Source organism: Cuculus canorus, chromosome Z (assembly GCF_017976375.1).
Source record: "Cuculus canorus isolate bCucCan1 chromosome Z, bCucCan1.pri, whole genome shotgun sequence".
Lineage (NCBI taxonomy): Eukaryota > Metazoa > Chordata > Aves > Cuculiformes > Cuculidae > Cuculus > Cuculus canorus.
The window spans coordinates 59782891-59809249 of NC_071441.1; the positions used below are offsets into that span (position 1 = coordinate 59782891).

Below are 26359 nucleotides of genomic sequence, written 5' to 3' on the forward strand. Positions count from 1 at the left end.
CTACAGAGCTTGCACTAGCACTCATTTATCTCAGAGTACAAATCTCTCCCTGCCTTCTACTCAAAGCCTCAACATCAAGTCAGAACCTGTTTCTCCTCCTAGAGACCGTACCACCACACCCTCGAGATACCCACAGCACACGCGCCATGAGGCGGGGAGATCTCCTGTTGACAGTTTGAGCAGCTGTAGCAGTTCCTACGATGGAAGTGACCGAGAAGATCACCGGAACGAATTCCACTCCCCCATTGGACTCACCAGACCTTCGCCGGACGAAAGGGAAAGCCCCTCTGTCAAGCGTATGCGGCTCTCTGAAGGATGGGCAACATGATAACATTATTACCTACTAGGTTTTGGTTTTTTTCTTGCAGTGTGTGTGTGCTATACCTTAATGGGGGAGGGGGGGTCGATATGCATTATATGTGCCGTGTGTGGAAAAAAAAAATAAGTCAGGTACTCTGTTTTGTAAAAGTACTTTTAAATTGCCTCAGTGATACAGTATAAGGATAAACAGAAATGCTGAGATAAGCTTAGCACTTGAGTTGTACAACAGAACACTTGTACAAAATAGATTTTAAGGCTAACTTCTTTTCACTGTTGTGCTCCCTTGCAAAATGTATGTTACAATAGATAGTGTCATGTTGCAGGTTCAACGTTATTTACATGTAAATAGACAAAAAGAAAACATTTGCCGGAAATGGCAGATCTTTACTGAGAGAGAAAGCAGCTGTTATGCAACATATAGAAAATGTACAGACGTTTTGACAGACCCAGCGGTTGGGTGGCCGTGAATTGATGATGGAAAGAGACTGGGTCACCTAACATACAGAAAATGCTCACAAACATGCAGGCATATCATTACAGTATGGCACTCAGTTTAAAAAGGATCAAACCATTTAAAGAGGACCATACTTGTGAAAACATTGAGTTCGAGGGCTAACATATTTAATTTTAAAAATTCTGGGTCTGCATCACTTATTAAATAAAAAAAATTATAAAAATATGTACATTACATTTTGCTTATTTTCATATTAAAAAGTAAGACAGAGTTTGCAAAGCATTTGTGGCTTTTGTAGTTTCCTTAAGCCAAAATGTGTTCTTTTTTCCTTGATAGCTTCGCTAATCTTTTAAACAGTCCTGAAGAAACAAGCAAAAAGGACTTTTTGTATAGAAAGCACTACCCTAAGCCATGAAGAACTCCATGCTTTGCTAACCAAGATAACTGTTTTCTCTTTGCAGAAGTTTTGTTTTTGAAATGTGTATTTCTAATTATATAAAATATTAAGAATCTTTTAAAAAAATCTGTGAAATTAACATGCTTGTGTATAGCTTTCTAATATATATAATAATTATGGTAATAGCAAAAGTTTTTGTTATCTTAATAGTGGGGAATTATATTTGTGCAGTTGCACATTTAACTATTTTCTTTCAGTTTTCTTTTACTGGGTATACATTTTACAGATCAAAGTCAACTGTTGAAAGACTGATCTGTAGAAAAGTTAGAATTTACCCATGGTGTAACAACTTAAAATCATTTTAATACAGCATTTTACAATCAGTTGAGTGAACTGCAATCCATTGTATATACTGATTAGTTCTTTCATGCTGTTTTGTGCATTGTAACAAGTTAAGGGCCCTTCTATTACTTAATGTCCTGCGTATCTTGTAGTTTTCCATGGGTTAAATGACGAAGTGGCATTACTCGGCCCTTTATCATTAATGAAGCTGGTATTCTGCCTGTCAGAATGGGATGTACAGCTCTAACGGCTGTCAGTTACGTGAGTGCAGGTGAATATTTGCAGAAGCAGTAGGGAGAGTTAAAGGGAGGCATCGGCATGAAGATGCCCATTACAAAGATTACTCCCCTCTCTCACAGATTTAAAAATCTTAGGGAGATCATCAGTTAAAGTACCACTTAAAAGCCGATTTATCTTATGCAGCCAGTGCTGGCCATCGGGTCCCTCTGCAGTCACGTCGTCTCACAGTGGGCACGTTGTGGAACAACGCTCCCTGTGTGTTTCCATCCAGGCAAGATTTGCTTCAGCATACCACATTTTCTCCTGCCTTGTATTGTTCTTTTGACTAAAACAGCTTGATCAGAGGGAATGTATCATTTCTTTAAGTCCCTCTTTGTCCCTCTTGTTTATTAGAAAAAAAAATGGTGTATTCAAGTGTTTCAGTTTAACTTTTCTGTTGAAGGGAAAAAGTGTTTAAGAAAAATGTTAGTGCCATAGTAAAACTGTAATATTTCTCCTTTTTCCAAGAGTCCTTCCAGCTCTCACCTACATGCATTGACACTATGATGAAGAACATAGCTGCGACAGCTAAATATTGACACAGAATATTTTGTTAAGGGAAATCCACACTCTTATTTCCCACCTATACATGCAGTTGCTGTGCACTGCTTGATGACAGAGTGTACCTCTCTCTAGTAGAGAATGATGAACAGACCACAGTGTGCATTAAGACATATGCTTTTCACTTTTCACGACTTTAAAAAAGCCTGCCTTACAGGCACTCTCAGCCGTGCAGGGGCTAGTGCATAATCGGGAAACTCTTTGAGCGGAATACTGTGCTACTACTGCGTCCATCTTATCTTGAGTAGCAATCTGCAGGGTAAAGAAGAAGATACGCATGTCTAAAAAAAAACCAAAAAACTCAAAAAAAATTAAAAAGAACAAAAGACAACAAAAAAAAAAGGTAGAATGGGGCCCATAATTAATTTTAAAACACAAAAAAACTGTTTTTGAAACCACTTTCTTCACCTTCAAATGAACCTGTACTCATATTCTCTTCTGAGAATTTTAAACTTTGGTGTGTCAAAAATATGCAAATATATCACAAATGTACCTTGTAATTTCAAGAAAAAATACAATTTTATCAGTATTGTAGTAGAAACTTGTCAGTGGGGACGGGGATTTGGTCTATTGATATATGAAGAATAGCCATATTAATAGTTTACCTTGCGATTTGCCTCAGCAACGCATGAAAAATGACAGATACCGTATTTAATGAAGATGCAGTGTAATATATTACTGCAAGTAACTAAGCAGAAAGTAGCGTGAAAAGTATTGCCTGGGCAATTTATATTAACTCTGACAGTGATTTTTATATAAACAAGAGTAGAACAGAATCACATGAAAATAAATGCCAGTCATCCCTCTTGTTCCTGCTAAGAGGGCAACTAACTTACTTATACTGGCAAAATCGTGGGGGATAATGCATATTTGCAAACTGATCTAATGATAAGAAGCACAACTTTGATTGTGAAGTCACTTTCTGTAAACTATAACTGTCTACCTTTCTTGTTCCTTTATCTGTACCTTACCATTTATTGTATTTGCAAAGCTAATTTGGGTTTATTGTGTGATTCCTTTGTATTTAAGGAGTTTGGGGCAGAGCCCTGAAAGAGTATTAACATTTACTTTACCTTAACCCATGCTATATAATGTTTTAGGCAACATTCTTAATTGTAAGTTCAAACACCTGAAGTGGCATTCTAGACATCTGCAAGTATTGTTATAGCTAAGCTAACCTCTATTAAAAGGTGTTGTCAGTTAGTGTTTAATTGCTGGTGACAATTATATGATATACCCTACCTGCACAACCTATATATTGTATGCATTGAGCCATTCGCAGTAAAGCTTTTGTCATTTCAGTGTTTTTCAAAAGTTGTGTTTTATAACAAAATGGCTTATATTTTTCCCAGAAGAGGAATTTAGCAGTTTTTAATGAATAATATAAAAATATCTGTTGTCCTCAGATCTTTTTCAGGTAAAGCTAGCATAAGAATAAAAGAACTCATAGACCGTTTTCAAGGATGTCAACCCTTTTGTATTGTATGTGTTATCCTATATACCCTCTTTTATCTATAGTCCTAACAGAGCTGTTTTGTTTTCCTTCTTCCTTCGCCTTGAAGGTAAATGCTTTGTAATTTTTTAAAAGCCACTTGAAACCTCAATAAAGGCTGTTGCCTAAACATGGCATACTTCATCTGTTCCTGTTTGTGCCATCTGCTGTGATGTCGTCAGTTACATGGCATTAATTTCCTGCCACTACAGGTCTCTTGAAGGACTGATGGAACATTGGTGTCTGTTAGAATGCTTCAGACTGTAGATGTAATAAAAGGCTTTTGTTAATATATTTTAACCAAAGATGTGGAGCAATCCAAGCTTTGAGCCACAGACCTTCTGCATCAAAAGTATCTGTTTGATTATTTTCATAATCAGGTGTTGCATTTCTATCTACCCTGCTCATACCTCAGACTGATCCATACCTCAGTTTGATTCAAAAAAAGGTCAGTTAAGTAACTCGTTTAAAAAAAAAAAATCAAAATAAAAACATAAAATGCAGTACCAGAGTCTTTTGTGGGGTAACTTTACACCGGACCTGGGTTACCGCAGGCATTACACTTGGATTGCTTCAGATGGTTTGTTGTATCCTTTTTTTTTTTCCTTTTATTTCTTCTCTTTCATGGGGATTTGCTTCCATAAACAATGGTGATAACAAAATAGCTTGTAAATGGGAGCATACAAGCATTTGCAACAAATATTAAAGTAGAGGCTCACAGCGGCATAAGCTGGACTTTGTCGCCACTAGATGACAAGATGTTATAACTAAGTTAAACCACATCTGTGTATCTCAAGGGACTTAATTCAGCTGTCTGTAGTGAACAAAAATGAGAAAATTTCAAAAGATTCTCCTGCTGGAAATAAGGTATAATTTGTATTTTGCAGACAAATCAGTAAAGTTACTGGCTTTCTTAGTGACATGGTGTCTGTGGTGCATTTTTTTATTAGTTTAAATAGTGTTCTATTTCCAGTGTTAGCACTGTAACGCATGAAAGAAGCAGCACGTTAGCAGTCATCAGTTGTCTCGAGGTCCTGCCTGTCACTTGTGCTTGCTTAGAGAGTTAAGCACATTTTTGTGGCACGCTGAGCATATCAGTGCTTCATAAATATTAATAGGCTGCTACCCATCATCCCACCAAGTTAGAGAAACCTCATTACTGCTCTGGGAGTTACTGTTGTTTTGATGCAGCCGCCTGAATCTGGCCCTAATGTCTAATCAAGCAAAGGAGCTAGGTAAGATGATCTCTGGCCTTTTAGATACTTAGTCCCTGACAAGGAATCCAGATTCCTATATGTGCATCTCCTGCAATTTCTCCTTGTGCAGAGAACCATGCAAGAAACATACAAAAAGAGCATTTTCTGTATCAAACCCCTATATTGGGTCTGTGCTTTATAGATGTTCTTTAGCATGATAACTTCATAGGGACTGTGTCAGAATTAATGTATTCCCTTTTGCATTTTTGCTGTTGTTTAATTTTTTTTCCCCAGCTAACTTTCATAGTTTTGGAGTCTAAAAATACAAGGATCACTTTAATTCAGCGAGGTTTTTTCCCATGCCAGAGGCAGGCAAGCTATTAATAACTGAAGGTGCTTGGTGAATATGGCAATTTCAAAACTAACATTACAAGGCTTCGTTTCTAAATATGTTTATGAAAGAAAACAACTGTGCTGTTATTTACCTGTTGCTTTTAATGAATCTTTTTTTTTAAAGGTAAGCATTTCTAGCATTGCAGTGTCTGACACAGCATAATAATTGGATGCTAAAACTGAAATTAAATGTCATTGGTTTTATTACATAATATGTTTTTCTCATGTAAATCACTTTTTGTCATCACTGGCAAAGATAAGCAAAATATTTCTGGGAAAGCACTTGAAGTATAACGGTCTCTGAAATCTCTTGAGAATTCGTATCTGGGAGTACTTGCTCCTGCAATCAGTCATCTGTGCGATTAGTATTGATAATGCTATACCTGCACTGGAAAAGGAATTCCTTAACAAATAGAGTCTGTTATATACTCTGCTTTCTCATCTATTACTCCAGAAAAATATTCAGCCACATACTGATTACTTTGATTCAGATTCTGTGAACTATAAACAACTTTTAAAGTGTTGTATTGCAATGGGCATGGGGAGGTCACCAGTTCTTTAAGTAAGCTCTCTCACTTTAGGCTCGCATGTATCATTCTAAAGAGCAGTTCTGAAGTGTGTGGTCTGAGGTAACTGAGCCATGTGCCTTCTCCATGCAGTGTTTGATATCCCTCCAAAGTTTTCCTTTTTTTTCTTTAGCAAATCAACATAGCATCTTTTTAGAACTGAGAAACTATGCAGCTGTTGCATACCTCTCACAAAAGAGAGCTCAGGCTGTTGGTTGTGTTTATACCTTTGCTTATTGTCACACCTAACCCTTCCTCAAATGTGATGCTTACATTTCCACGGGGGGCTGAGAGTGTCCAGCAAAGATGAATGATTTTAGAACAGTTAGACCATTTAATCTCTAAACAGCAGAAGGACACCGTTCATGCCTCTAGTGACAAACCTAGCCCGTACCTCACTAATTCTGTGGAAATTTACCATTGCTGACCAATGCAGCAAGGCTTTACCTACTCCATGAATGTTCCCACCTGCAGTTTTCTGGAGTCCTTGATTTTGGGAAGCTCAGACTGCTTATCCATAGCAAACTCAAGCTACGTTAATTTCATATTCGTGTGCTGCACTTGTCACTTTACACTGAGTATTCAGAGCATGTGCACTAGGTAAATCTAATTCAAATCTCTACAGCTCATGTAAACACATCTGAGAACTGCAACTGTTGTTATCAGGCATTATGGCTAACAGTAGTATTCCTACTGATGAAGGAATTTCTTCCTCCTCTCGCATCAGATTTTGGAGCATGCTTTGGTTCCATTCTGCGTCACTTTAATTGCAAGAGATAGTTCAAAGCTAACACAGAGATGCTTGTGCAAATGTTGAATTTGTAATGAGTATGCTGCTTCTGAAAGCTACGACATGTGCTGTTCTAATTGTCCTTTCTACCCTCTTCTGTCTTTCTGCTTCTGTTTGTGATTCCATTGCAGCCTGCCAAGTATCTGTAATAGTCTGGACAATGACCCATCAGTTGTTTTAGGCTAGAAAACATGTTGTCTCATTAGAGGCAGGGAGGGCAGGGTGTGTGCTGATCAGAGTCAGCTGTGAAGGTTTCACTTCCATGACTAAAGGCAAGAAGTGATGCAACAGAACATTTCACTGTGTGGGAATGACTTAAAAGTAGCACATTTGCACATTTGCATGATAAACATAATTGGAGTAAACCACAGTTTTGTTATGACAGTATAGTATGTAGCTAATTACTTTCTGAATTTAGGAGAGTTGCTCAGGGTAGGTCATGCAGTCTCGCAGTAAAAACACAGCATCCTTTGACAAATATGTGCAGAATTGTGTTGTATCACCAAAACTCAAAAGGAAGAAACAAGGGAAAAACGTCTGGAACCTGACTACAAGGAGCTGACTAGCGACGGTACAGCATGCAGACCACCGAAACAGCCAGCAGAAATGCAATCAGTTGCATTTGCCAGTTTGCATTTTGAACCACTGAGAAAATCATCACAAAGGAAGGAATTTTATATTAAAAAAAAAAATGACCCACATATAAATTTCTGCCATTTTGTACCTACACATATGAATGTATCTCAAAACAATGGTGCTTGAAATGCAATGTTTTTGTTTCCCTCTGACATGTATTTATTGGGAAAAACATCACTCTCTGCTTATGATTTACTGTATTACATATTAGTTAACTTGGAATGCCTGAAAAGAGGTTTCTGGCCTAAGTATGGTTAGTTTGTTGTCAGTAGGCAAGTGCTCTCATCCTGTGGATATTGAACTTTCACTCAGCAAAGATTATGACATAAACCTGGAGGAGGCAGCGCTGCCACTGTTGTTTCACAGCAACACTCCACACCTTCGAAGATATGGTTGTGAAAATGTAATGCATGGGGGACTTAGTCATCTGAGGTAAATCTATCTCTCCATAGCAGATGCCCAAAGTCACTTTTTTACAGCTTCTTACACTGTGTTAGAATTTTTTGGGGAAGGAACTGAGAGCTATAAAATATCTAGCATGGCATCCTTTGCAGAGGTGTTCTTACAGTGGGAAACCCTGATCTAATACACATTACCTCAAAAAGAGCATAGAATAAGATAAGCTGGGGAAAAAATATGCTTGAAAGGAGAAATTACATAAAAACGTATGTTTTCAGGTCAGAAAATAAGTGAAAGTATATTCTTTTGTGAATGGTATGGAAACAGCAGAACTGCAGGAAACTACTACGTGCTCTCCCTCAAAAAGAGAAGCAAGGGATATCCAAAGAAACCACCGGACAGCAGGTTTACAAGGACATACTGTTACATTCATACATTACATATAATTAAGTAGTACAACTTGAGACCTTAAAACATCATAGAAGCCTAAAGCCTGGATGCGTTCTTAAAGGCTTAAATAAGCTAACAAGATGTAACTCCGTTTGCCCTGTTAAGCATGATGATACACGTACCATCCTCAGGCAGTGTAAGGGATGTGAGAGGCTTTCTAGGGGAGAATTCATATATGCCTTTTTTTGATGTACTTCCCCTGAAAATCCCCTACAGACCACTGTTAGAGAGAAGATAAGGAGATAAATGGACTTTTGACGTGAACCTATATGGGAGTTCTTGTGTCTAGATATCACATAATGTAACCATCCTTCTTTTCCATGCAAGCCTTTTTTTTTCACACTATACATATTGATTTTGCAGTTTTAGAAATTAATATAGTACAAATGAAGTAGTCAACATGCATAACCAGCCACGAGCTTGAAACTGCCAGACCTTTCCATTTAGTACGGCTTTGCCTTTTCAATATTTTGGGGTACACCCAGCTGACTTAAGCATAAACATGAACCTGTTTGTTAATTCCACAATAGCCAGAAAAAAATAATACCTGCATAAATTACAGACACATAAGTACAGTTAAACATGTGTGATTGATAGAACTAATGTGCATGTACAGGAATGAGAAAATATTAGTGTGTAAGTATGGAGATGGGAAACGAAAACATTGAAGTGATGCTGACACAGACCTGGGGCTGTAATTTCAGATACTTCTGTTCAACCAGTTACTGGAACTTTGCTGAAGAATACAAATTTGTGGTTGCCTGCAAAGTGCCAGCTAAGGCACTGGGAATGTTCCCACCATGAAAAAAAATTGCTCGCGTTTGTAGATGTGCCTGTATTAGGCATCAAACAATTAATGAAACACATACACACACGGGATAAATAATGCAATCTTTGTTCACTGTTAGAGCACCCAACTACACAGGAAATTTCGCGGAACAGCATTATCGGGAAATGTATTCCATGTACTCATGTCAGGGCTTAAGACTGCTTTTGTAAACAGCCCATGGGATGAGTGTGCAAATGGATATGCTGGGTTAGCCATTCCTGCACAGACTTTGTTTTCTATGTCTAGGCTGACTAACTTAACACAGAATATGCTGTGGTTTAAGCAAAATTAAAGGGCTAGTGCTGAAACTACCGAGTAAGATTCCATAGACGTGTTACACAGATCTAGAACAGGGGCTGTTAGATGATGGCTTACACTGCTTCTAATACATTTCAGAGTAGATTGAGGTATTTTAGGAGTTTCCAAAAATGTTTCTCTATCTCTGAGACTGTGAACTAGTCAAGTCTATTAGTAGTCTCATCATGAAATCATTTAGTGAGAGTAATTTAGCAACTCATGAGGAACGCTGATGGCACATGCAGCGTAAATATAAAAATCATTTTGAAAAAACTATCCTATACTGCCTTAATGTGTAGAGGAAGTGGCTGAGCCTTTTTCAAACACAGGCTCCTGCAATGAATTCTTCTTTATTTATACCCTTTGAATATTAGCTGAACGATTCAATGTATCAAGTAACTTGATTGTTGCAGCAAAACAGACTTTGTGCAAAGATAAAAGGCAGCTAGAAGAAGACAGCTGGACAAATGAAAAAGCATGCAAGAAGAGTAATCAGTCTGCAAACATCATTTCAGTGCCATCTTTTTGAATTCTGTTCAAAATCTCAGCTGTTCTAAATCTGGATGGTTAAAAAATAGAAGCTACACGTTAGTAGCTGTAAAGCTAATCCTGATCTGGTTTTACATAGGGCTGTGTCAGCGACTGGGACCTTACAGAACTGGAATCAGTCTATAGATCAAGCAATTAAAGTTACAGGTGCAACTAGTTAACTATCAGCTTACATTAGTAGGTGCAACTAGTTAACTACAGGTGCAACTAGTCCTATTCCTACACTCCCTGGAGCCTTCTCTTCTCTAGGCGGAACAACCCCAGCCTGTCCTGTTCAGATGGCACTGTGTTTGAGCCTAGAGAAGAGAAGGCTCCAGAGAGACTTTATATCATCCTTTTAGCAGTACTGAAAGGGGTTCCAGGACAGGGAGGGAGAGTTCTTTATCAGGGAGTGCAGGCATAGTAACAGTTTTTTAGCTGAAAGAGGGGAGATTTAGAAGAGATATTAGGAAGAAATATTTTGCTGCAAGGCTGGTGAGGCACCAGTACAGGATACCCAGAGAAGTGGTGGCTACCCCATCCCTGGAGGTGTTCAAGGCCAGGTTGGATGAGGCTTTGAACAACCTGATCCAGTGGGAGCCAAAGGCAGTGGGTTGGGACTGAGCGGGCTCACGGTGCCTTCCAACCCAAACCACTCTGTGATTCTGTGATTCTATTAACTAAAAGCCACAGAAAAATGGCAATGCCATAACAAGCATTGAGCTGCTAATGGGTAACAGGAAGAGGAGAAAAATCTATTTTCTTCCCTCATCTCCCTTCTGCCATACTGTCCTTAGGCTTTGAAGCATATTTCTTTTATACTGGACCTCAGGGTTTAGTTATGTCCTTCTGATACATTTTAAGATGGGAAACAGAAAGGAGAACTGATTTAATGGAATATCGTATGTATGAATTTATTTTTCAGAAGACTTCCCTATGCAAAGTGATACCCAAATTTCTCTTGACTCATCATAACAACTTCTATTTTTTTTAATAGGCTGTGTTCACAAGGTGCAAATTTGTTCCTTTTTAATTTTTCTGGTGATGTTTTTATATAACTTAGCAAACTATAGGGAAGAATGTTATCATATTAGAAAGAGAGAATTAGTCATAGGTTTCTAGTGAGATAAATAATTTTAATCATAAAATATAACTGAGAATTTGTGGTCAGTCTATGTATGGCTGTTTAAATTTGTGTCTACACATGCAGGAGGACTTCACCTTGAAAAAATAGTGTGTGAAAATACTAATTTCGGACATCTTTGCATAAGTGAGATTTCTGTTGCTCCTCGATATAGATGCTAAGTAGCACTTGGATCACATTTTATATTTGGTTCAGCATTTTTGGCTTTTCCATTCCTGAGTGACTGATAATAATTAGAATCACTGATGTCTTCTGCCCCTCTCCCATCCACTTGTTCGTGCTGGAGAGTAGCAATAAGGCCAGTATCGTCTCCCCTCCTCGGATGAGATCAAGGCTTCCAGTTTGAGCCAGGATGATGAGGGAGGTGTTCTCCTCCTCAGGGATAATAATTTGTTTGATTTTACTTACACTTTTTGTAAGAAGATCTAATTGAAAATCACAGGCTGAGTAACAGCTGAATGATGGTCTTGAGAAAAGAAACATGGAAACTATAATCAAGTGCTTATAATTCTAAGACTTTGCAAGTTTCTTACATAATGAAGTCATTGTCTTGAATATGATGATGGAAGGTGGAAAGTGTCCCTGCCCATGGCAGGGGTTGAAACTGGTTGTAAGAGCTTTAAGGTCTCTTACAACCCAAATCATTCAATGATTCTATGATTTCTATGATTTCTTTGACTGGGTCTCACTTCTGCTGTTGAAAAAAAGCCCTCAGGAAAAAACAGGGAGATGGAGGCTTACCTGGGCGCAGGGAGTTTCTGGAGTGGTGCATGATATCCTCCCCCATAAAAGACTAAAAAGAGAGAGGAAAGGAACAGTTCCTCAGGGGCTGAGGGGAATTGTCTAAAGTTTGTATAGTGCAAGAGGCTATCAAAGACTGCTGGAGTGGAGCACAGGACCAGTAGTAAAGGCTACAAGATATGGGAAGAGAAGGGACTTTATTCCCTGGTGTTGTTTAGTATCTCTTCCTGCAGACTTGGTGTTCTGATTAAAGTTTTCTTGAGTTTGGGAATTAACATTTTAAGAACACCTTGCTTGAGAGATGACAGTAGTGAGGATACTCACAGTAAGAAAAAGTCTAACAGCATCACTGGAAGGCTCAGCTCAGCCAAGACTCTCATCACACACTTAGTTGAGGATATCAGGACTCAGACTCTAGGTCACTGTGGCTGCACAAGCATCAGTTAGGCTGTACCAGAAGATTTGTTCTGTGTTTAGTTGTATAATCCCCCTCTGGTTCTTTACTAACTGAAAATTTACTAGCTTCATCAGAAGCTAGAAGGAAGAAAAAAGATCATAGAATCATAGAATGGTTTAGGTTTGAAGGGACCCTAAAAATCACCCAGTGCCAATCCCCTTGCAATGGTCAGGGGCACCTACCACTGGACCAGGTTGCTCAAAGCCCCATAAAACCTGGCCTTGAACACTTCCAGGGATGGGACACACACGATGTCTCTGGGCAATCTGTGCCAGGGCCTCACCACCCTCACAGTAACAAATTTCTTCCTAATATCTCGTCTAAGTCTCCCCTCTTTCAGCTGAAAACCATCCATTCTCATCCTCCCCTTGCACCCCTTGATAAATAGCCCCTTCCCAGCTTTCCTGTAGCCCCATTTAAGTACTGGAAGACTGCTAGGACGTCTGCCCAGAGCCTTCTCTTCTCCAGGCTGAATAACATCAAGACTCTTAGCCTGTCCTCATATGGGACCCGCTTCAGTCCTTGGATCATCTTCATGGCCTCCTCTGGCATCTTCCATCTCTACAAAGGAGTAGAGAGACTTGGTGGCTTGGCACCATTTCTGTGACTATCAATCCAGATTCATAGACAAAGAAATATGAAATACATTCTGATCAAATTACAATATATTTGTGCTATGGAGAACCAGTTAGCATCAAAATTATTTGGCCCATATTCCAAGCATGGAAAGATAATGCTTATATATAAGACAGTAAAACTGCCTTAAACTGAGGCTGAGTTTTCAGTAGACAGTATAACACTCTAGATCTTTTTTATCCAATATAGTCTCTTATCATAAAAGTTTTTACAGCTGTGAGAGTGTGAGCTGCCCACTCATGCTGATTTCCTCTGACAAAGCTAAATAGACTGACTGCTGTTTCCGAGAGACGTCTGTAGTTATGCTGTCAGCTGGAGTCAAGCAGCATAGCTGAGTTTGGGTAGTTTTTCTGCTAATGCTAACATCAGTCTCCTTCAAACAATCTAGGAATAGCTGCTGAAGAGGCAGCATTAGCCAGACCTTTCCTCTTCCCACCTTCTGAACAGCAGTAGATTTCTCCAGCCTACTAGATTATGAGGAAGCTAATTTTACAAGTAGAGAGAAGTACCAGTCTCTCCTACACAGTTTTTTTGCCCTATTTTTTGGAGACGCAGAGTATTAGACTTGGAGAGGCTTCAGAAAAGATCTTTCCATCTCCAAGGTGTTTGGTTTTCCTCTGATCTTGCCCTTTGGCAGCCAGTGACCTCAGGCAGTCACCCCCATTCCTTACCAAAAAAAGGCAATTCCACTTGTACTAAATCCAGTTACTTGAAAGGAACCTCATATTCACTGCTGCCTCCCTGGATTTCCTCAGATTGTAGGAGAACAGGTGCAACCGTGCTCTTCACCAGAGGACCTCACTCATATGCTTTCCTTGCTATATCAGGTTTACCAACCCATGAGCTGGTAAATGCAGTCAGCCAGAAATGGGTACAAGGGCCACACTGGCTTTGCACAGCAGCACCTTGGCTCTGTTCTGCAGAATCAAACCCTATATCCCAAAAATGAATTATAAAGTAGGTATGTTTATTTCCAGTGCCGGGGTGCAAGGGGATTCTCCTCCTAGCTTGCACAACAAAGACATGCATAGTTATAAGCGCCTGCTACATACTCGTTACTTTTCCCAGCTTCATATCATAATTATTTCTGGAAGGTTCACTCCAGTCTTGCACCTGCATAGTGCCTCCTGGTGGTCATGGGCCAAGGTCTCAGGAATGAAGTAAGAAGTCTTCCTCGGGATGAATTTTTTTCTCCTCGAACTGTGCACAGGCACAGTCCCTTCTGGTTGTTCTCAAACTCCTGAACCAAGCGCAGCCAGCTTTCTGCATTCCAATGCCCGCTTATCAGTTAACTTCTGCAAGCTAGCTCTCTCGTTATCAACTTCCAAGTTCTTCAAGGCCGTCTCTGACGAGCAGCGCAAGTTCCAGTGAGCATTCCCAAACCCCCTGTCTGCTTTTGCTCATCAGTTCCCCCCTGTTCTTTTAACATCAGCAAATTCATTTGCTAAATGCGTAATCTATCTCTCGAAGGGGAATTGGATGACATTTTGCTTGAAAATTACTATTAACACATTCTCATGGGCACTAGACATAGAAGTCAAAATTGTTAGTCATTGTAGCATTCTCCTATTCCAAATAAATAACAAAGCAGAGAAAACAAAGCTAACTAAAACTAGCATCAAAAGGACAATAATGGGGTGACACAACTTATTTGGAATGCCAGTAGCAGTAGGGGACCATCCAAACAGCACGTCCCACGAATGATGGTTCGCATCTTCCTTTACCCTTTTTAGGATCCTATTTCTTTCCTCTGTGTCATAGTGGACTGTTATCAGGGTCTTTCTCCCATTTTCCTGGACCTCGTTAAAAATTTTGATCAAATCCTGATGTTTCATTAATTGTTTCACCAATGTAAGATTTATTCCAGTAGGCATAGGTGATAATTTGTGAAACATGGTATAATTGGATTTTATCAGCTGATGAGATATATGTGGTATGAAATAAGAAAAGTCACACCCAACAGTTTTAACAAAATTACAAATATAGAAATTAGAGTGATTCTTATTATCCATAATTATCTCATCTATTAAGCAGTTCTCAAACACAAAAGTCTGATCCATATATACAAGTATGGTCTTCTGATTAGCGTCCGGATGGATCTCAAAGTGACAGATGCTTTGCTCTGTGTCGAGACAGATGTCTTGAGCATCGATTCTATTACTTTCGCAAATGAATCCTTGTTGTTCTCGTGCAAGACTCTAAATTTACAGTTTGCCACCTCCCGTTCACCATTCGTGCCTATGTTCTATGTTCGAAAGAGCAGAGCACAGTTTTATCCTAATGCAATGATGGTGTGGATTACATATGTTGAAACGTTACGTATGGTCAACAAAAATGTTGTGTCCGTATTAGTGGTGGGGTCATAGATAAAATTTACCGGAGTCCATCAGGATTGAAGCTCCCTCTCTCAGTCAGTGGCACCATCCCAAAAAATTTTGCGGATTTTGGTGGGGAAAGTGCCTTCACCACCTTCTTTTATAGTTAAGGCAGCCACTGATTGCATCCATAATTGTGCCTGTATACAACTGAGGGCCAAAGAAACATTATCTTGGATCACACTGAGTGCATTTACTACTAATTCATGGTCCTGTTCCTCCACCTTTTCCCACTTTGGTAACACTTCTGATAACTGATTAGTTCCTAAAGCTAATAGAGAAGACTGCAAAGGTGGTCTTAATTTTGTTAAATCACTAGTTGCGGTGGCCAATTTATTCATTAGTATTTCTGAGTGAATTCCATTTAGGACCCCCAATCCCATCTGTAACACTCTGGTTAGGTCCCTTTGTGTTCTGACCCTGAAGGGCACTTGTTTTCACAGCCAAGTTGTCCAGCCCTTGAAGGATGTTTTTAGGAAATGAGAACATGCTGGTTGAATTTCAGAAATATTAGCTTTCATTAGCAGTTCAACATGTTTAAGAGACTATTCTGGGTTGAGCAGCATTTGCTGTTGACCTGTATTCCTTATTATATACGGACAATCTCAGAAATTCTGGGTTGTAACAGGCTTAGCTATAGAATTTATTTTAAATTTCAATGAGAGCCCAATGGTATCATAGGCCCAGAGACAAATCACCTTAACTGTCTGTACTAATGTGAAATTATGCCAATAGACTGATTCATTAGAAATACAGGTCTTTGTGTTCTTATCTGTTTGAGTAGTAGAGATAGTAATTTGGGATGCCTTTCTATGAATAGTCCCATTAACCATTTGGCATCCTACTTTGATTTCTTCTCCTACAGTCCCCTGAAGTTGTTGAATCCCCTCTTCTCTACCCACATTCCATTTTTGCCTTACATGTACTTGATTTTCATGCACAACCACAGTTGATAGATTGAAATTCTTTCGATCAGAATATTTCCCATGTCTCCAGTATACCAAATAAAAGCTTGAGACCAAGGCCACTCAGTATTCTTTCAGCTAGAGGTGCTTTCCCTCCTTGGGTTATAATTATGATCATGAGAAAAATAATTTTCCTGGTTGGATTTGTATGACCCTCTATGGAGATTTATGTGCCTTTTTCACTTGGGTGCGATGGATCCATGCGCTCTGCTCCATGATTTTGATTGCTGTGAAGGAGGTAAGGAGCACCTTTAGTGGTCCTTCCCACTGCAGTTCCAGATCCTCTCTGCAAGAAACTTTACAGATACATAATTTCCAGGTTGTATACTATGCACAGGTCCATCCAAACTCCTACTTCGTATCTCAACCTCATGTTTTTCAATCTTTTCAGAGTTGTTTGTCCAATGCCACCATGTAGGAGGTCATGATTTTATACCCAAATAGTGACTGATCTGTTGTACTACTTTTGAGATAAAATGTGGTCCCCTATCAGGAGACATAGTTGCTGGAACCCTAAAGCATGGTATTATCTCCTATATTAATGTTCTGGTTATCTCCTGAGCCTTGGCTGTTCTAGCAGGGAATGTCTCCAGCCAACCTGAAAAGGCACCAGTTAGTACTAATAAGTATCAATACCCTCCCATTTTTCTTGGGAGTTCCAAAAAAATCAATCTGCCATTGTTGCCCAGGCCCGTTGCCTCTTCCAATTTGGCCCATTTCTGGTTTGGTAAAGGTCACACTGCTGAGTCACTTGTCTCACAGTGGTGTATAAATTTCTAGGTGCAATCTCTTTAATCAGGTGTTTATACAGAGCTTCTGCTCCCCACATGTCTCTTCCTGTGTTCCTCCCTCATCAAAGACCATGTTAAATAAGAGGGAATGATTAGTTTCCCTTGTGGAGTGAGAGCCCACCCCTCTTTATTATATGACCCTTCCAAGTCTGCGATAAGTTTCTGATTATCTGATCTTCCTTGGTGTATTCTGGCTTACCTTCTAGGAAGATTCGCCTGTCAGGGATCAAAGCCCCTTTAGTTTTTACCTCACCTTTGGCTGCCAGTTTTGCCTCTCTGTCTGCCAGCTCATTTCCTCTCTCCAATTCCAAATTCACTTTCTGGTGTGCCTTGATATGCATGATTGTCACTTTCTCAGGTAGCTGGACTGCCTCCAGCGGTCTCAGGATCCCTCTGCATGCTTGATGTTTTTGCCCTGGCATGTCTTTTATTGCTTAAGACATAGCTGCTTCCATCCATGAACCAGCTCTCCACGTCTTCCATGGGACTGTCTATCAAGTCCGAATGGCACAAGTATGTGGCCTTGATGTTCTCTAAGCAGTCCTGGTGTACTGGTTCTCCTGTATTTCCACTGAGAAAAGAAGTTGAGTTGATGTTAGTAACCACAATCCCATCATCGTGTTCCACCATTATGGCTTGGTATTTTAGGAACCTTTGTGGAGAAAGCCAGTGCCCACCTTTTTCTTCCAGACACTAACAGTCATTTTCTGGCCCAGGGTAGATCTTCATGCCTCCAGGATGTTTAGCACAATGGCTGCAACCGCTCGTAAACAGCCAGGCCCTAGGGCAATCCCTTGCTTCTCAGGAGAGAAAAGGAAAAATGGCTTACTCGCATCTGGAAGTCCTAAGGCCAGGGCCGACATCAGGGCTTTTTCCAGCTGTTCAAAGGCTTGCACAGCCTCTTTGCTCCGTTGGAGGTATTTCTGTTCAGTGGTGGCTAGTGCATACAGAGGCTTAACAAGCAGCCCATAGTTACAGATCTATAGCCGACACCATCCAGTCATCCCCAAGAAAGTTCATAACTCTTTCACTATTTGCCGTACACTGCTTCTTTTCAGGCCTGTCCCAAAGTTCTTTGTCCAGTGCTGATTTCATAGCCCAAATAGATCATCTCATGTTGCATTATTGGGGCCTTCTTTTAGATACCTGGTATCCCTGGAGCCCCAAAAAGTTTAACAGACTCACCATCGAGCTCATGCAAGCGTTGTCTTGGTGGCAATCAGGTTATCATCTACATACTGCAACAGTCCCCCTTCCTCAGGTGGGGCTTCCCAGGCCTCAAGATCCTTTGTAAGTTGTTTACCAAATATCCAGGCGAGTTGAGTTCTGCACCCGTTTTCAGGGTTATTCCATTCAATTGCAAATATTTTCTGGCTGGCTTCATGGAGAAGGAGGCAAAAGTAGGCATCCTTCATGTCTAAAACAGTAAACCAGGTTACTTCAGGTATTAATACAGTCAACAGGGCATATGGATTTGCCACCACCGGGTAGAGTTTTTTGGTTATTTTATTTACAGCCCATAAGTCCCGGGCACATCGGTAGCCCATACCTCTAGGTATACCTGTTTCATGATTTCTTCACTGATTTTTACTTCTGTGGGAACACAGGCTAGGGATAAACTCATTATTTGTATATACCGCTGCTCATTTACCTCCAGAGTAATCTCTCCCTTTTCAACTTTAATTCTTGCACCCAATTGTTCTAATAACTCTTTCCCCAAAAGTGCCTTCGTGGATTTGGGTATATATACAAGAATCTGTGGATGCCCCATTGTTTTCCCAGTCTCCATCTTAGACGTTCACAAAAATACATCTTTTCAATTTGGCCAGTTGCCCCTGCAGTCATTTCCTAGGGGCATCAAAGCTTGGTTGAAAACCGAATACATTGCCTTTGTGTCAACCAAAAATTCTACTTTCTTCTCCTCTTTGCCTGGCTTCATTACAACCAGTGGATCCCCTAGGGTGGATTCCCCGGGTCCCCGTCAGTATTTCTTCACATGAGCCACTATTCGTCTTTTAGACTGGCCCAAAAATGAAAAAAAAACTAGTTGTTTTACTCCTACCCCTGACCCAGGATCCAGCAGTGTGTTGCAGTGCATTATATCCCTCAGTCGATTTAAGAGTTTGGATGGTGACTCAGAGGGACCTTGTTTAATTGTTTGCGAATGGCCTTTTTCATTCCCTTTGAGATTCACCCCTGATACACCTGTATTTTTTCTACATGATTAGATTTGTCTGGATCCCACACTGGGTCTTTGAGGGAAAAATACTCTTTCCAAATCCCCTGCGGTTTTAATATCAATTGGTTTATGGTTTTTTTTTTTCTTTTTTTCTTCATCTCAATCTTCATGGAGAGATGCCTGCAAAATTGTCAAAACAAACCTTTTCCTGACACTGAAAGATACTGGGCTATCCAGGGGCTAGGGTTCCCTTCCAGCCCGTATCCCATTCCTGTGATCCAGGGGGAGGCTTAAGCAAATCAGGTAAATCTCGTTCTGGTATCTGGTGAATTTTATTTATTCTAGTGCACCTTTGCCCAATATAGCACGCTGAGAAGCACCACCTCAGTTTACCTTTGAATTCTTTGTTGTTTTCCCGCTCAAGGGCAAGTACCATAGGATCCTGTGGCTGCAGGATCCTACAGTCCCTTTTTCACTCTGGATGGTTTCAAAGGGTGAAAACCACTTCATTCCACTTTCCTTCTCTCCCTAAAAACAATATTCATTGCAAAATGGTATTGTAACCTTCTTCTTACTCATTGAGCCCTGGGCTCCCCCTCCTAATTCCTTCTAGTGCTGTAATATGCATCCTAAGGGGCTTGCCCAAGGAAATTCCTTGCTCAGTTTTGCCCTGATTATACTACCTTCTGTCTCTACCTGTCTCTAACTTCCACACAAACCGTTTAAACACTTACAAATGCCTTGTCCCCAAATTCTCGGGGACTTCCCACAAAAGTAGCAACAACAACAATTCCTGTCCACAAATGATAAACACTCAGGACAATAGAGTGATTGCAACCTAGCTGAATAGTGTAATAAAACCTTATGATAGTCTGAACACGGAAACCTGATCCATTCCCGCAGCCTGCAGAATTCTAGCCCCCCCTGTCCACGCAAAACTTTTTGCTTTTACACTTTCAATTTGTTCTTTATCTCACATAAAACACTTAACTCACATTCTGGGAGGGGGAGGGTTAACTCACACACAGCAATGAAACTGCTTCAACAGATAAGCCTAATTCTCATTCATTCCAGGAAGGGGGAAAGGGAAGGGCACTCTCAGCTGCTTTTCCCGGTTTTCTCCTTTTTTTTCTTCTTCTGTGCTGGGTATTTTAAAACTTCACTCTCTGCAGCCTACCATTCCAAAGATCCAAGGTAAATATACCTATTTGCCTGCTCAATGGAAGTTTGGAATTGAAAGGTTTCATAGGTGCATTCCTAGGCAGGGCTTCTAATCAATTTGCAAGTCTTTCAACAGTTTTGAGCACTTTGTCTGTCTCTGGCCTCCGTTGCTTATGGAGGAATAACGTGCCCCCGGTAAGCTATCCCTCTCAATTCCGCTGCTGCTCTATTATACATCAAACAATTCACAGAGTACACTTATGACAAAACACATAACATATAACAGTGATCTCTCGCTTCATTCGTCTCCGGCTGTTTTCCGTTGTGAGAGAGCAGAAACATGGATTGGAACTCAGCACTCTCTCCTCGCTTAATCGTGCATCCCAATCACGCTACCATACACTTCCACACAAGCACTTCAACTTAAAATATGCTCTAAATGATGTTAAAATGTACAGGTACCAGTACTGAAGATTTGCAGCAGGTGTAGGAGATGATAGCTATCCCACAGGACACTCCTGCTACCCCAGCAAGGAGTACCCAATACACCAGAGCAGTATAGCTCCTTACCGCACACAAAGCACGTCTTACAGGATCTTAGGACTATATTCTACTGGTGCTCTGCTGTCTCAGCAGGAAGCACCCCTTCGGGCCCAAACCTCCAATTCCCAGGGGCGAGCAGTACAGTTTATCTCACTCCATGCAAAAATGACTTACAGGGTCTTGATAACCTATCCTACTCCTCATCTTAGCGTGAGGAGTCCCATACATGACTTATAGACTCTTCCTCTATTTCCCCTGCAGGTATTCCCCAAATCACATGCCTGGTCCGCCTACTGATGGGTCACCTCTTCCCCAGCAGCAATCGGATAGGGATGGGAGATTCTCCGGAGAAGCAGTCCGGGGTGTGCCTTAGAATGTCCCAGTCCCAACCAGTCCTGCAGCTGGGTAGAGAGGATGTTCCATCTGAGTCACCAGATTGCTCTGCAGAATATAACCCAATATAACCTTATATAACAGAATATAACCTTATAATCCAAAAATTAATTATAAAGTAGGTATGTTTATTTCCAGGGCCGGGGTGCAAGGGGATTCTCCTCCTAGCTTGCACACTGCATGACTTAACAAACAGCTACTTATAGTGTAAAGACATGCATAGTTATAAGCGCCTGCTTATATTCATTACTTTTCCCGGCTTCGTGTTATAATTAGTTCTGGAAGGTTCGCTCCAGTCTTGCACCTGCATAGTGCCTCCTGGTGGTCATGGGCCGAGGTCTCAAGGATGAAGTAAGTCTTCCTCTGGATGAACTTTTTTCTCCTCAAACTGTGCGCAGGCGCAGTCCATTCTGGTTGTTCTCAAACTCCTGAACCAAGTGCAGCCAGCTTCCTGCATTCCAATGCCTGCTTATCAGTAAACTTCTGCAGGCTATCTCTCCCTTGTTATCAACTTCCAAGTTCTTCAAGGCCGTCTCTGACGAGCAGCACAAGTTCCAGTGAGCATTCCCAAACCCCCTGTCTGCTTTTGCTCATTAGCTCAGCCTCACGACTCGGAGACTTAAGAGTATGGGCTAAGCAGGACTGATTTAATTTACAGTGTAAAACTGTTCTCTGTGGAAACAGTATTCAGAAAAACTCATCCTGTGCTCACAATGCCCAAAGCAGAATAAAGCTCTGCTCTGTGGGGTACTCAGGTGATAGAGGCATGGGTGGCCTTCATCACATAGCGCTCCTGGAGGGCAGCTCTTACATGAAGTGGTGATGCTTTTAAAACACATGGCTCAGTCTTCATAGCTGGAAATACAAGCTGTGCGGCAATGTGATGGCCAAGTAGCTGGTGATGGGATAAGCATCTGCAGATGCTTGGGGTTTAGAAGAGACCAAGAACAGATCAAGCAGAGGAGATTTTTCAGAGATTACCCAAATCCCATGTAGATCCCCTACATGGGTGTAAGGGCTGTGATACTTGGGCTTTACACAGGGGCTTGCTACCCAGTTCTCCTCACTGTACCAGGCCACTCTGTCTGTGGATGGCCCATCTCTGGAGTGTTAGTGTCTGTATGACAATTAACATTAAGTGCTTTAGATCTCAAGTTTCTCACCATCCATCTGTCTGTGTAGTACAGAAGAGAAAAAACTGTCAGCTAAACTGTTGATGTTCATCTTCTTATAAAAAATAAAAATGTTTCCTGTCCACAAGCTTAGGCTCAAAACGGCTTTGCAATGTTTTTAAAGACAAAATTCTTTTTTTTTCCCCACTCATGTCTGATACTCTGTCTCCCTTTAATTCCAAAGCAGTTTTTTTTAATATGCTAGGAGATTAAAATTTTAATTTTTATAACAGAGTCAGTGAATAGATAGTCAACAAGGCAGAAATGCTTTAAAAAATCTTTAATATTAGAGGTCTGGGACTTTGCAGAGGGATGCCAAGCCAGGGTGCATGGGTGTCATGTTGAAGTTAAGGCTTACAGTTAATCCCAATCTCCTCTCTTTTGTGTAATGTGTATGACTGAGGACTGTCACTCTTCTGGGTATGCTGTAAAAGATATCTGTTTAGTAGGGGTTTTTGGAGAGCAATAGGAATATTTTTCCTGGAGTGATGTAGGACTACAACGAAGCTTTTCTAGCTGACTGGCTAAGATACTGTTTCAAATCATTATTTTTACTGCTGGAACTTTATATTTCTATTAAATATGTTTTATTTAGGCAATTTTTTTCACCTTGATTATCATTTAAATTTAAATGCACAGTCCCTCCCAGACAGTCTGCATCTCGGTTTTCTCAGTGTCACAAAGATTCCTGATCTATTCAGGATCTTTTCAACTGCAAATCCCTGAGTAAGCAAAAGACAAATGTAAACATACATGCTGTATTCACAGTGAGGGATGATGTCAGATTTGCCTTTGCTTGTGTGCTGTGACGGAGAAGGCTCTCTGTTGATGAAATTAGCTTCTTCCATCTTGACAAAGGAGACAGCTTCATAGACAAAGAAATATGAAATAAACATCTGATTAAAGGGTTTTGTAGAGACTCTCCTGCACAGCTACATAAACAGTTTGCTTGAACTGGCCAGGCATGTCGACAGTGTGTGTTTCAAGCTGAAGCTCACTTAACATGTGGGAAGGGCTCCAGTGGCCTTCAGTGGACTTTATAGTAGGACCTGTTTGTCCAAAGGCAACTCCCTAACACTCAGCAGGGGCCACAGGATCTGTGCAATGAAAACTGCAGGCAGACACCATGTCCTCTGCCAAGCAGCACCCAGGCATCTCCCTTGAGAGTCTGCTATTTCTGCTGCACAGCAGTACAGCTGTGCAGACCCCATTAGTCTAAGCCATGCTGTAAAACCATTACCTACCCCTTTGTCTGATAATCCCTGCTCCTGACATCCTAGTTTCACAAGGGGAAACATGACAAAGCAGTTTAAGAGTTACTTTGAAGCCTCTTGCCACTGGTGAGAGCTTTACTCTGTGTCCTTCCTTAGCACTCCTATTCCCAGCTCCTGGGTGAGCAGCCGGAGCAACTTTTCTTCTTCAGAAGGTACCTGTCAAAGTTGGCACGATGAGGATGGGTGTTGTGACACTACCCCACTGTCTGTGTGATCTACAGTCTCTAAGTTTAGCGTTGCTGGAAGCAATCGTGTACTCCTCTGTCTGTGTGTAATTGTGTTAATAACTCTATGTTTTGATGGATTTGCCATTAAAACCCAAGCTTGTTAATAGTCCGTATGGGCGCAGATCTGCCTTCAGACACACGAAGGCAGCTCCCATCCAGCAGAGCAGCTACAGAACCTGCTAGTGCTGCTGTTTTGCAGCTCTCAGCTGGCAAGCCTTTGACAGAAATATCACCTATGTCATCTTCTTGTGCAAACTTCTACAGCTTCAAAACAGAGACATCTGATGATCTGATACAAATGATTCTTTCTGACCTTAAATCTCTGAATGTGGAGATGGAAATTCTGGATTTTTTTCATGAGTTGACTTTATCTTCTGACTTCAGAGAAGCCCATGGTGTATTTGAAAATTTGTAATTGTATGGGTTTGCAATTAAGAAATATGTGGCCAGTATTTTCCATAACTTAAAAACCTTGAGTAAGACAGATTGATTAAATAGTTATGCTTAAGTATACAGTTATTTTACAGTTAAATTTATTGCTCATGATACATAATAATAGAACCTAAATACATTCCAAATAATCAGGCATGACATTCATGTTGATACCTGCTGCTGTTCAAGGGCAGAATCTAGCCCTTCATTTAACCTGTCCTCCTTTGCTTCTGTGCAGACACCACACCTGAAATACCACCTGCTTGTGGACCACTCCCTTCTCGGAGACCATTCTGTTTCTCACAGAGACACCTGGGACAACACTTTTGGGGTGTCCTGTTCCTGTGCCTGCCTGGGTAAGTATTGTTTTCCGGGTGCCTCCAGCTGCTGATAGGCAATGAGATGGACACATATCATCACCACACACCCCTGCCTTACCAGCAGCATCAGGACATCGTTCTCTTTGTGGACACTCCATACAGCTGATACAGAAAGACAAGGCTCTCCCTGAAAACAGTCCCTAAATGCTCTCACAGAGGACTCTGTCTCCCTCCAGTGACTATTGAATACCTACCATGAACAGCCTCCTAATTTAAGTGCTTGATGTTAGGTGGTATAACTGATCCCCTCAGCTTAGAAAAACAGACCAAACCTGAGATCATCTCAGCTGACGTCTTGTGGGCCATAGATTTTCACATGACACCCTACAGTAAGCTTATTAACGTGCTAAAATATGTATTTAAGGCACGTCCCTTGTCCATTAAAGATACATGCCTAGTCTTGATAAATACAGCTTTTCATCCGCATTGTTTTTCCCTCTCCAAGGAAGACCTCTGCAGTTCTTCTCTACCCGTAAAGCTACTTATGTTATGTGAGCAAGTTTCTTTTTTTCTTGTTGGTAGGCAGATGTACATTTATATTCCTGACTTACACTTTTGCTGTCTCCACTATTAAAACAGTTTTTTGGCATGCCCCTCACCTTTTCAGCTTCCATTCTAAGAGGTAGACCTAAAACATGGGACAGTCTCCTGGTTGTGACAACCTGAATTGTATGAAATTTATCTTTCTGTGCACACTAATCATTTATCATTCTTTGAGAACAAGAGAGTCTTTTTTCGGAGAAGAATTACTGCTGAGTTGCCTGTGGGTTTTGAATCTCTGCAGGGTTATTGCTTTTCAAAAGAACCACCACTTTACAGGTGGTTGCTATTGTTGTTCTACGATGCATGACTTCACATTTGACTTGCATGTACTAGAAAATACTGAGTGACAAATCTAGAATACGCTCTATGACTACCCTGTTGCAGTCATTGTCCAAAGCTTAAATCATCAACAAGTATTGCCACTTGTGAGTTTACATTTCATTTCTGCTCATTAATAAAATATCAGAAAAAACAGACTCAACTGATCAATGAGAATTCTGTCAGAAATACACTTATTTGACAGTTTTTGCACTGACTCAAGTTCTCTGAGGTCTACCAGTTGAATATTCCTAATCCGTAACACAGTTTGCTTTATTGATAGCCTAATAGCCTTCTGCCAGATTGTCATGCATGATCAAATCAAATAACATGGCAAAACTATACCGTTACTCTTATAAATCAAGGCAGTTATCACAGAAAAATGGAAATCATGTTTCTTTGATTAAAACCATTTTCCATAAAACTGTGAATTGGCACTAGTTGCACTGCCATCCTTCAGTTTCTTATTGATTAATCCTACATTAGTTCCTTCATTATCCTGTCTCACATTGATGTTAAATTCATTCTTTAATTTGTCCTGAGTAACATGCCATTCTAAAAAAAAATAGGACTATATGAAAGATAGAAACTTTATCATGAGTGATGGAGAATCATAGAATCATAGAATCACAGAATCATAGAATCGAATCATAGTATACTTTGGGTTGGAAGGGACCTTAAAGACCTTAAAGATCATG

The 26359-nt window shown here is 40.5% G+C and overlaps 1 protein-coding gene across 11 annotated transcripts in view; it reads left to right on the plus strand.

Moving 5' to 3' along the window:
• The window catches only part of MEF2C (myocyte enhancer factor 2C), a 161997-nt gene extending 136278 nt beyond the window's left edge, over positions 1 to 25719 (plus strand). For 7 of the 11 annotated variants that reach the window (XM_054053586.1, XM_054053595.1, XM_054053588.1 and 4 more), the window contains one exon: positions 7 to 4270. In XM_054053586.1, the coding sequence (XP_053909561.1) occupies positions 7 to 328 (322 nt within the window). In that variant the 3' untranslated portion in view covers positions 329 to 4270. Of the gene's footprint in view, positions 1 to 6; positions 4271 to 24658 lie in introns of those variants that run through there. The other 4 variants (XM_054053592.1, XM_054053590.1, XM_054053591.1 and 1 more) reach the window with 2 other exon arrangements.
• The last annotated feature ends 640 nt before the right edge of the window (positions 25720 to 26359 follow it).